Raw genomic sequence first — 12,762 nt, 5'->3', positions numbered from 1 at the left:
CCTAAATTCCCAATCTGTCCCTCAAACCATCAGGGTCACCTAATAATCCCCAGTTTACAATTGGATCATTCATCCACCTCCTCTCCCCTGTAACTATTCCCCAGGTCGTTGCTGCAAATGAGAACGTGTCCTCAGTCAATTTACCTGGTAAAATAAAGGATAAATAAAATAAATAAAAAATGCCTAATGATAATAGTAACAGGGTACTATTATAATAATCACACAATAATAAGAAGAATTCAACCACTACTACTACTACTGCTATTACTACTACTACTACTACTACTACTACTACTACTACTACCACTACTAGTAATAATAATAATAATAAAGGAAAATATGGACACAATTGTTTACAGTTAAATCTGCAGTCCGTCATCAGGCTAAAGGTAATACTAGGTTGGTGTAGCATGGATGGACACAAAAGCACAACACAGTAAGCTATCTCAATGAGCTACAGTAGCCTAACCGTTGCAGTCCAGGATCAGGTGAATTAAATAGCTGAGCCATGGTCAGGATGTTCGCAAAATTCATAAGCTCTGCATGCTATTAGATAAAAAGGCGTAACTTTGGGGTTGTGAGAAAGGGTTCGTCTTCACCTAGTTGGTCAAACCCTGCCCCCTCCCTGGAGACGTTGGCCGAAGCGAAAGGGTTAATTGGAGTTGGAATTTCATTGCACATCTGTCCGATTTTTAAGACTGTGACGTAGCTTACTGAAAGGAGCGAGTGTGAGCGGGGGGAGGAAGAGAAGCGAAAGAGTTGGTGGGGCTGAAATCGATGAAGTAGCAGGCTGAGGGAAGAGGAGGAGGAAAATCTCACGAGATAATGAAAGAAAAAGAGGAGAGCTGCTAGGTAGAGAAGAGCGAGGCTACAGTTGGACGTTTGACTTTAAAAAAAATAAGAAAGGACAGGGAAAGGACGACGTATACCTAACCGCCAATTGTTTGGCCTCTTGTTTTATTGTGTGAAGCATCCCTCCATGCATCTGACCAATTGTGTGAATCTGCGCCGACAGGCTGGAAGACAAGAGACAAGCGACACAATCGGAGAGATGCAGAGGACCGACAACAGACGCGGATGCGCTCATATAACGGAATAAGGTAGGATGAATAAAATTAAGAGGCCACATATCTGTTTATTTTTGGTGTTGTTATATCTCAAAACAACTTAAATGCTCAGACATTTCCTAAATAGAACATATAACCACCATTCGTTGTCCGTGTTGTGTTGAGAAATATACAAGCATGACGCACGTTAATGTCCAAATAATCGTGTGCGCGCTCATCGAGTATTCAGAACTTTTCATGAGAGGCAATAATGTGATTTGTAAGAGTGGATTTGCCTTTTTTTGTGTTACATATGCATTAATCGGCTCTCGTAGGAATGAAAAAATACTCTTAATGTTTGAAATGCTTGTGACTGTGGTTATAGTCTACAATAGCTTAGACGTCACTAAGCACTTGCATGAGCAGGCTATAACTAAAATACAGACGAGTAAACATTTGATCTCCCGCAGGCAAAAGAGCGACGAATCTGCGGAGGAAACACAGTTGAGCCCCAAAGAAAGGATGAGAAGAGTGTTGTAGCACAAATCCAAATAATGTGATAGTTAATCTTACTGAAGCTGCTTCACACTTGATTTCCTGGAGTTTGAAGGAGTTTAAAGAGACTACTTAAGTTGTTATCAGATAATTAATTAGACAGTATAGAAGCTCATAAATCAATCCATTCAGAAATCAATAAATCCATAGTATTGTGCAACAGGAGAAGGGCCATCCAGACTGTTAGGCTACTGTTAAACAACAACTAGGCTACTGAAACAACACCATCAAGATAGAAAAAAAGGTCAATTAACTGAATTCAAAATGGATGGAAGCCTAGGGGAGATGTCTGTCCAAATCCACTCTGAGCTCCACAGTCAGGATGGCAGAGCGATGCTGCATTCACGGGACCTTTCAGCTGCTTTCCCCAGGCCCTCCCTTGGGGGGCACTCCATGTCCCTGGAGCCTGAGCACCGACCTCCAGGTTTCGACCACTCCATGTCAGCCCTGGGCTATGGAGGAGATGCTCCATCTAGCTGTGGCAGCACGTACACCACACTAACCCCCCTGCAGCCCTTCGATGACAAATTTCACCACCACCATCACCACCACCATCCCTGCCTGCCGGTCAGCAATGTCATCGGGAGCTTTACTCTCATGCGTGAGGACAGAGGCTTGGGTGGCAACTTCTACAACCCTTACGGCAAAGATCTGGGGATGACACAGAGCCTTTCGCCACCTTCTACAGGCTCTGGCTTGGGGACACCCATGCACGGTTACGGGAGCCTGGGAAACAGCCCCAACGGCAATGGTGGCCAGATGCTTCCAAGTGGTTACGAGGTCCATGGTGGCAACATCTTCTGCAGGACGGCGGACTTTGGCAGGGAGATGTCCCCTCCAGGGCTGGGCGGCGACTCATCGGTCAGCCATCAGCTGAACAAGATGGAGGCTCACCAACACGCGCCCAGCCACCATCCTCACATCTACAGCCAGCACTACCAACACCACCACCCCAGCCAACAGTCCTCAAAGGCCGGGGAGCTCCCCCACTCCTCGTCCTCTTCGCCCAGCAGTGAGGGCATGCTGCCCAGCTCCCAGGGCGGTGGAGGTGGAGGGGCTGGAGAGGAGATCGACACCAGGGACGTGGCCCAGAGGATCATCACTGAGCTGAAGAGGTACAGCATCCCCCAGGCCATCTTTGCAGAGAGGGTGCTGTGTAGGTCACAGGGCACTCTGTCTGACCTCCTAAGGAACCCCAAGCCCTGGGGCAAGCTCAAGTCTGGCCGCGAGACCTTCAAGAGGATGTCCCGCTGGCTGCAGGAGCCCGAGTTTCAAAGGATGGCCTCACTGCGGCTGGAGGGTAAGATCGTTTTCCATTTCTCTCCACCTCTCCATGTTTTTCTCCAAAAATCCAACACGATCTGTATGCTGCTCAGAGGAATGAAAAACTAGTTGTGCCTTTCCTATGTTCCTAAAGGATAGATTTGAATGATAGGCCCATAGTTTGTACGGTCATGCCTTTCACATTTTAGGCCTCTCACAAAATACATGTTACAAGGCATTCAAGGAGCAGGGTAGACAATGTATTGTGATCTAGTTAAACCTTCAGAATGGACATTTTCCCTTCTTAAATGAACCATGGAGATCATAATTACAAGGATTATTGTTGGTGAAACCTGCCATAAAACCGTCATAATATACTATTTGTTTGTGTATGCCTGAAGTTAAGAGTTGGGGAGATAGTTAGGAGATGTTGTTTCTGTTGTGGAAACATACACCTGTGCTTTCACCCACACTTCATATGAAATCCTCATATCTTAGAAAAATAAAATGAATATTTGTGAAATGGGAGTACAAGATAAAACAACATTATGAAAAAAATATGTATTTTTAAAAGGCAGGACATGATTTGGTTGGCATTTGATATTCTTTACGGATATGCACTGAAGAAGACAACACAATATACAGCGCTGTGTTACAGTGTTGTCACTCCATAGAGACTGAGAAGCCATCTGATACACGAAGCACAGAAAGAGATCCAAGTGAACACAGTAATATGATATGGGCTGAGAGGAGTGTGCATATGTCGGCAGGGGTCTGTGAGCTGTGTAAGCAAGCACAGTTGATCACAGCTTTTCACTATATGTCAGCAGCCTAACTGATTAAGCCCAAAAGCACAATAGGGCTCATAAGTAATGATTGTGCACTCTTGCAATCCTCTTACAATTATTGATCTTTGATTGTTTAGCTCTCCGAACACATGTGTACATCCTCAGTTTGACACAATTTTACACTAATCATACTCAACCCAGTTAAAAGTGATGAATTATCTTGTTTAGATTTGCAGAGTTTCTGTTATGTGACAGCTTTGTTGTCTACAGTATATCTTCAATGCATCCAATCTTTCCTTGAAGCAGTGTTATTGTGCAAGGAGGCCATGTTTTCCCCCTGCCGCTGAGGTGTTGTGCCATCTGTAAACAATATACTTTTTTTCATTTTGTGGAAACACCACCTTTTTATGATAGATGACCCAACAATTTGGATTATCTTGCGGTATTCTTGTTATTTTACCTCAACGGTCATAGATTTCTTTTTCACGATTCACTGCTCAAAATTCAAGGAGCAGATCAATCCTAGTCATAAAAAATTAAGGCGCTTACATGGGGGATGTATTGCAAGCGTACTAACATTTGACAATGTTTCTCCCCCACACAGTCTAAACTTGCATATTTAGTTATTGGCAAATGCACAATTTGGACAGCTCTGCACTTTTCTACATAACCTACTTTCTGAGGGGGGTGTTTTTCTCTTCTCGGCCAACCCCCTTTTGTTTAATTACAAGTCTCTATTGATTTCCATGGGAAAGAGCAGCACGCCATGCCCACACATACCTCGACCGCATCGGCAGATCGAGACAGGAATTAGAATGCACAGTGCCCTGTGCTCCCTAGTCTGAAGATAGCTCAAGTGTTCATTCCGTCACGCCTCAAGTTTTAAGATGATCTATCTTAATGCAGCACTTCCTTAAATACCCATCAGCTCCTTCAGCATGTCAGTGTCTCAGCCAGCTCTCCATGTTTATTTTTATCATGCCAGTTATCTTCCCTCGAGAAAATGTTTTATTATGCAAAGCTATAGGATAAATGGTGGACCTGATTATGTAATGCCATCGTCTTTTAATATTCCTCTTTATGTGGAGACATTCTGAAGAGCTTACACGGAGAAGGTTATTTTTTCTTTCTCCTGTTTAGTGGTTATGCTCTCTGGCACGGTATATTAGATGCATCTTCAGGCCAACCTCAGGCTGTGGAGGAGGCAATCAGGCGTTAGTCAGAGAAGAAGGCAGGGTGCAGCTAAAGACCACACAGTGGTGCTTGAACACTTTAAGTCGTGAGGGATCAGGAAACCTAACTTTAAAGATGATGGCTGAAGCCCTTGACTGAAGGTCTAAATGAATAAGAAAGGTCAATGCGGTTTATGTCTCAGGTCCAGTGGCTGCGCCATCCCCCAGTAATGAAAGCCATGAAGCCAATCCACTGTATATACGCTGCTATATTCAGTTCAGTTATCCTAGCTCAAAGGTCACAAGGGAAACATTTGCATATACATTTTTTTTAACATTCCAGTATGGTTTTAACAGCCCAGTCTCCCAAACAAACAATGTTGTTTTTATCGGGTTGTTGCAGCTCCCCATTCTGGCACGGAAGGGGTTAACCAGCCTCTATGGGTCGAGGAGTCTGAGCTGCACAGATTTAATCAATAATTTCTATCAGCCCCTGGCCCAAGAAATCAGCAGGGGGTGGGCTGAGGCTGGAGGGGGGAGACAGGGAGGGGATCGGCTAGGAGGGGGTGGAGGTTCAGACGCCGGGGGGTAGGGAAAGGGCTTTCGATCACGTTTCAGCAACACGAGACAAGGGCATACATCATGATCAGGGGCTGTTCCCACGATCATAAGAAGCCTATAGGGGAATATTTATGTCTCCAGGAGTAGCCCCAGTGCCAGGGATTTATAGCATGGTAATTGCAAGCCTTTTACACATGATTACAGCATAAGGAAGCATTTACTTAATGGTTGCCGTTATGATCGCCGGTGAGGGAGGGAGAAAAGGATAGGATGGAGGGGCAGAGGAAAAAAGGAGGTGTAGGACACCCTGACTCCTCCAACAACCCATAATTCCACAGTACAAGCAAACTAACCACAACTTTCATGTCATTGCTTTCATTACAATGTGTTTCTGAGCACAGGACAGTGTGGGTTCTATAGCTGCAGTCTTCGTATTGACATGGTAGGAATGTATAATGCCAGTAAAACATGTAGCAGTTGGGAAAACCTATTTATTTTAGTTGTGGTAATATTGACATGTTTCTGAAATTTCAGTCCGTTCAGATTTTAATGAGACTTGGTTCGATAATTCTCAGAAATGTAAATGAGCTGTAGATGCCTGAAAGCTAACAGGCCCTGTAATCTCAAATTGACAAGAGGTTAGACATCTCCGAGTCTAACATTTCCTTCAGATAATGATTCAGAGTAAATATACAGTGGGAATTACAGCACAGTGTATTAAGGCACAACATTCACATTTGCTAAACTAGACCTCAGCTATAGGCTACTGAATTTGAAATGTCGTCGTTTTTATGGCACTGCTAATAAATGTCCTAATGATAAAATATGTATAAATTGTCTTTGAATTGCCGGTTATCATTTGCACTACTGTGGGTTTACAGCAAATATTAGGCCTATCAACCCTCAGTGTGTGAGATGATTTTCAATGGGGAGATATACAGTAAGCCAATCTATCTATTGAACATCTCAGCGCCTTTTTTTGAGACTGGGGGCAGCCTCGCTGTGCGTGTGTGTGTGTGTGTGGTGTGTCACTGCTTACGCTTTAAAAAGCCCTTCACCATCAGCAAAAAAGCAATACAACCACACACTGCTGATTGAGACGTCTTAAAAGTGTGCATTTAGGTAATTACAAGAGTCACCCAAATATGTTTTAGTCCACTTAGGGCTTCTGAACACTCGGAGCAGTGCAGACTCTGCTTGTTTCAATCCTCTCTGACGTAACCTATTTAATAGAAAATAAATGACTTCTCCCTACAGTGATTATCACTCACTCTCTCAGCCTCATGTAAATGACTTTTATGAGAAACGAATGATGTTGGAGTGTCCACTAAGACAAGTCAGCAGGGAAGAGGAGGGAAAAGGAGGAAGAAGGAAGGGGGGGGGGGGGGTCTTCATTTACAAAGACAACGGTGGGTGTAGTGTTTCCAGTAAATACAGTATCTATTGTAGGCCTCCTTGTATATGTGGTCAAATGTTTAGTTGTGGGCAGAGTAGCCCATACACTTTGTATTGTCTAATCCTCATATGGATGCACTGCAGACACAGGCCATAGCCTATACCGTTTTTTCTCAACACTCTAATTAGGCTACATGTAAACATTGAACAATATATATACCAATTACTGCATTTTCTCTCAGACATGATGCTCTTTTTCCTTATGAGGACTGCACGGGATGCTGTATACTATGATCCCGGACTGCAATTGTGTGTGAATAGCGTAAACACTTTTCACCCTCCTGTGAATGATGCACAGACTTGCACATAGACAGTCATTTACCATCCTAATGCAAAAAGACTTTAGGGACTTTACTGCAAAAATTGCTTGTTATAGTCTACATTTGGATGCTATTAGGTTGGCATGGCCAATTTTGCCTACCTCAAGTTGGCTTCTCTTTTTTTCCTTGGAAAACGTCTGTTATTCCTGTAGAATGGTAGCCTCTGCCCCCATTGCTACATCTCCGTCCTCTGTCCTGGATAAGTGTAAATGGAAAACAACAACTTGGAATTTAGTCAAACTGAAATTTCAAAATGAAAGGGAAGCGAAATTGTAGCCGAGTCTTACCAGTAAATGTGTGAAAACGTTTAGGTAAAACTGTAACAGTAACTATTAAACAAACCTTTGATAGTCATTAATAGCAACACCATAAACCAGAACTGCAGGTAGGTCGATTGAAGAAGCCAGTGTTGTTGTGCAGAAGGTAAAATTGACATTTTATTTCATTCTCTAGTCTAGCGTAGGCTAATTCTGAAAACTCCCCGTTTGCTAATGTACATGAGCTGTGTTAACCTAATTTTCCCACCACACACAGGTCAGGTGTCACACAGGCGCACTGACCTGTCACAGGTCTGCACATGCCAACAGAAAACAGAGTAGCCTAGCCTAGTGACGTGTACACTGCATTTGCCTTTCGTGAACTAACACTCGCACTTGACTCCCTCCCACTAGCACTGACTTTGCTGTTAACCACTTTATTGAGGAAAAATATACTTGCTATGACTGAGATATGTGGTTGTACCAAATAGCAATCTTAATATGAATGCACTAACTAATCTGGATAAGAGTGTCTGCTAAATGACTAAAATGTCAATGTTGACCTATTCAGTAAAAAATGAAATGTGTGCCTAGAATAACTTCTTTATTTGTTATTTATCTGTAGCCTACTTTATGTTTTTTCTTTGCTGGTGGGGGATAATGTCCATGACAACAATTATTTTTAGGCCTAGTCTAGTTGTCTAGTAAGCATTTATCCAAGTTAAGTGGCCTACTTGCATGTAATAGTGTGACAGCCTAATGTCTAGATTTCTGGTGGATTAGGTTTACTTTACCAACTGTGCAGTGAAACAAGTTCCTGATTCATCTCTTTTAGAGAATAAAACTTGCTTAGCTAATCGGTTTTCCTTCAAGAAATTCCCTTTCTCTCAGCTAATCCATTTGTCCTAGTTAGCTAGCCAGTCTGTTTTAGCTAACCCATTTTTCTACTTCTTCTGCCTACAGCTTGCAAGCGGAAGGAGCAGGAGCAGAGTAAACTGGAGCGCAACCAGGGCCCCAAGCGCACCAGGCTGGTGTTCACGGACCTCCAGAGACGTACCCTATTGGCCATCTTCCGGGAGAACCACCGGCCAGCCAAGGACCTCCAGGTCACCATCTCCCAGCAGCTGGGCCTGGAGCTCTCCACCGTCAGTAACTTCTTCATGAACGCCCGGCGCCGCAACGTCAACAAGTGGGCAGAAGAGGGCCGCCCCTCCTCCACAGGCTCCTCGGGCTCCAGCGTGTCCTCCTCCGCCGTGTCCTGCAGCACGGCCTGATGGGATAGAGGTGGGCTGGGTGGGCGTCGTGGCAGCAGAGGGCACATAGACTGGTCTAGGTAGAGATCAGGCGTAATAATGTACTCCTCGTTATTAGAGGGAGTGATGGAGTTGGCGTAGTTTTGTTTTTATGAAGAATTATCACAGAGCATTTCAAACCAAAGTTGATCACTCCTTGATATTGAAGGGGTGATACCCAGAATAATATGAGAACTTGTATGAGACAAGTTCCTATAATTGGAATGGTCGTGGGTGAATAGTTTATTCAAATTGTAAGAGGGTAACAGTGAGCACCCTTGATTTCTATCATTTCATAACATTCAATTTGAATATGGTAGGTTATGAAATCATATCAAATTTTATTTGCCACATGCTTCGTTAACAACCGGTGTAAACTAACAGTGAAATGCTTACTTACGGGTCCTTTTCCAACAATCCAGAGTTAAAGATTAAACTTTTTTATTTTTTATTATGACACAAGGAATAATATGGTTATGAGGCTATTAATAATCAGGACTTTTTTTTGCCCTCGGCTAATTTCATCTCCCTTACTAGAAAGAGATATCAAGAGGCATCGCTGCATTGCATAACACCCCTAATTCAAATTTTCACCACCCATTACATTGACAGATCTCCATCTTATGTCCTTTGTTTCTCTGAGTCAAGACAAAGGTCACAGAGAATAACATGGGGATTGTGACAAAATCATAGCTCCATCACGTTTTCGAAAGAATGCGGCATGTGTTCCCATATAACACGGTTCACAGGACTGCAGAACTCTTTGGATGATCAGGAGGTTATTTCTCTCTCTACGATTCTCAGTTTTCAATCATTACCTGTCACGAGAACCTTGACTTTTATTTTACACTTCTTGACAACGGTTCCAGCTTGAATGAATCACAGTTTTCAAGGAGCAACCTTGGTGTGTCTCACTTTAAATCGGGACAGAATCAGTAAATAAGGGCAGAATTTCAAGGGATGCCAAGTCAGAGACTTTTTGATGCAACCCTCCAGCTTTAAGACATTGACTGACCTACCAAACAAAAGCTCTGTAGCCATTTTGACTCAACCAAAACACTTTGAACACGACGGACGCAAAGGAAAGAAGTACTTGTAACACAATGTATAGTAATGGTGTAGTATTTTTTCCACTCATGTTTCAAAACACTTAACTGAACAAACCTCGGCTCCATTGCAAATCTTTTTTTACAGACGCCTAGAAAATGGAGGAATGTGATTCTTTCAGCCCTTTTGTACAGATTTCAAGCACATTGCTCTATTTGTAGAAATCCAATGGAAGTATGAGTTGTTGTTCCAGTCTTGCTGCGTACACCAAGGTCATTTTAGTTCCTCAAGGGACGGTTTTAACATGCATCCTTTTAACCAGTTTCATTGGAGCAAGAATTTAAAATGCCATTGCTGAACTGATCAATGTATTTATTACTGCATTTCTGTATTTATTGTTTTTCTTTTGTTTCTCTCTATTTATTTGGTTGTTTATTTATGCTATCTATATACTGTAAGTATTTATTTAATAATGCTTTGTATGTCTGTGTGAAACAGATTTTTTTTCTGATGGGTACTTTTAGTTGTAGAATCCCATCGTAATACCAAAGATTAAGATTGTCCTCCCTGAATGTATGGCCTAAACCCCTTTCCTCTCCCCCGACTCCCAGTGATGTTACGTATCTCTCTCTTTAAGGCCTTTGTTTTGTAGAATAATGGGGATTTCTTTACTATTGGCAAATGTCTCTGTGGTCAGGTCTTATGCCAAGGCTAAGCTTGTTTGAATGTTGTGGTAATGTGACATCTCATAGGTTCACAGGTTGCTTGTAAAATTGTGTTCAAACATCATTCAGCGGAGTGTCTGGAGAGTCCAGGGATGCACTTACGGAGCATTTCAGGCTCTTAAGTGTGAATCCTTTGAGACCCCATGGAAACATGCATGCTGTGCATCTTCCTGGGGTTTGCATAGCAGTGACTCCCCTTGCTGCAGTGCACACACTCCTGTCTATGTCCTGCTCAATTTGATTTCACCATCCTCCAGACTCATCCCTTCTGCCAGTCTTCTCAGTTCCACAGGCTCCTCTAGCGTGCTCTCGGTTTTACTTTGTCAGGTAGTGGGGAGGGATAGCTTGTCCACCAGCTAGCGTGCGCCTCTCCTGTCTTTAACCTTGGGAGGGGCGTGTTGTCGGGGCCCCTTCACAGCGTGCACTTGAAAGATGGGCGGTCATGAAAGAGGCCATCGACTTTTGCAGACTTCAAAGGGAGCCTTTTTCATCCGTCTCCTCTCTGCGTATCTGGTCTAAGGGTCTGCTCCTGGCCAGACCCGTGGGTTTAGGGGTATTCAAAGGGGGCGGGGAGATCAGAGAAGTGGCTGAATCACCCCTGAACAGGGTGCAATGTTTTGGGAGAGGGGGTAGAAGGGCACAATAGAGTAGAATTAAAGTTTAATGAGCAACAATTGTAAGCATGCTGGGACCGAGGGAGGGGGCCAGTCTGGTGCAGGGAACATGAAAACCCCTACCACTTTTGATGTTCCTTGTTTTCTAGCTTGTCATATGGTGTTCTATCAAAGACAATAGGATAGGTCCCCATGACACCTTTATTTTTTCCCCGCTGCCCATATTTTAGAATAGAGTCTGCCTTCAAATGGGAGAGAGACTTCTCAGTCATTGTCGGCTCTGTCTTAATAACTGAGGAGAGAACTCTCCTTTGAATGGAGAGTTGATAAGACTATTGCAGATGGTCTGTCATCAATTTAGCCTGTTGCACCCCCTAGTGGATCGTAAAGAAATGTCTCTAGATTAAAGGACATCTTAGTCGACAATGTTTTCAAGCTCTTCTGGGGCTTAAAAACACAGGTACATTATATACAAAAGTATAACTGAATATACATGGATACCCTCTGATATTGTTTTTGTACTATAAGTGGGGTTATCATTCCATCTTAATTAGTACACCAGAAATCCAAAGATAGTGAAGTCCAGTGAGATGTGTTAAGTAGCACAGTATTTTTAGGTTCAGCATTTGTAGTTGGAACTGAGAGATTGACATGAAGTTGTGACTGTAGAGGAAGTATTTTGACTCTGTAACCCCAGTGTTCCCTTTGTCCCCGTGTACATGAATACTTACCCATCTACCTCAACTGTTTGAGATGTTGTGTGGCAAATAAGTTTCTTAACCAAAGATTCCATCCTTTCTGTCTATCTGTCTGTCCATCTGTCTCTCATGCTTTTTGAAAACCAAATGTGCTGGAATCAATCTGTTACAGGAGCAACCAAGCCCCATCCAACCAAAGCGTAGTCCAGTGCATTACAGAAGTCATATTTACCAATAATCTGTATATAATCATTTTCAAGACCAAAAAAGTAGGTGACAATCCAAGCAAGGAGGATCTTGCTGTAATCAACGTTGCCTATTCCTTGTACCAAACTAGAATCATGTGACTTACTGTAACAGTTATGAAAGCCCAAGAATCAAGAGTTCAACCAAAAACAAAAGGTCAAGAGGAGACTAAAGCTATTTTTTCACATTTGTAAAACCATTACCCCTTTTCCAATATGTTAGTGTATTTGAAATACTGTTTGATCCCACTGTTGGAAGCAGGAATAAATGACTCCATTCCAAAGCTTTAACGAGGCCAAATTGAGGGAAATATTGTATTTGACATGGGTTTGTGTCTGGGTTCCTAAACTAGGACTCACCCACCATACTTATCGTGCCATTCTCGTCCATGTGTTAGACTAACTAATGAATGTGGCTAACCAACCAAAGGCTTAAAACATAACACTTTAAATGTCAATCATTGTGGGACATTTTGTAACAACTAAAGAGAATCCCTTTGAATACCTCATGTGAAATTGTTTGTTGTGATGTTGCACCAAAAAATTAAAATGACTCATTTGTAACCCAATTTAGTTTGCTGACGTCATTCACGCTGCATGGCAACACACAGGATGTAGGTCTACATACTTGTCATTTTGACTGTGACTGAGGAAATGGAAATAAACACACATTGCAATTTACAGTCACTACAGTTTGGAGGTAGAAATATTAATTCAATTCAAA

The 12,762-nt window shown here is 42.7% G+C and overlaps 1 protein-coding gene across 1 annotated transcript; it reads left to right on the top strand.

Moving 5' to 3' along the window:
- Positions 1–736: 736 nt before the first annotated feature.
- On the top strand, positions 737–12,607 carry onecutl (one cut domain, family member, like). The gene is made up of 3 exons (XM_055925870.1): positions 737–1,100; positions 1,517–2,901; positions 8,381–12,607. The coding sequence occupies exons 2-3, from the start codon at positions 1,866–1,868 to the stop codon at positions 8,689–8,691; spliced, it is 1,347 nt and encodes a 448-aa protein (XP_055781845.1). The 5' UTR covers positions 737–1,100; positions 1,517–1,865; the 3' UTR covers positions 8,692–12,607.
- The last annotated feature ends 155 nt before the right edge of the window (positions 12,608–12,762 follow it).

This window comes from Salvelinus fontinalis, chromosome 6, assembly GCF_029448725.1.
Source record: "Salvelinus fontinalis isolate EN_2023a chromosome 6, ASM2944872v1, whole genome shotgun sequence".
Lineage (NCBI taxonomy): Eukaryota > Metazoa > Chordata > Actinopteri > Salmoniformes > Salmonidae > Salvelinus > Salvelinus fontinalis.
This window is presented reverse-complemented; position numbering and strand designations above follow the sequence as displayed.

Excerpts from the sequence above, each read along its gene's own strand:
- onecutl (XM_055925870.1), top strand. The coding sequence starts at position 1,866 with ATGGATGGAAGCCTAGGGGAGATGTCTGTCCAAATCCACTCTGAGCTC. Across the intron at positions 2,902-8,380 it reads GGCCTCACTGCGGCTGGAGG|CTTGCAAGCGGAAGGAGCAG; the intron begins GTAAGATCGTTT and ends TTCTGCCTACAG.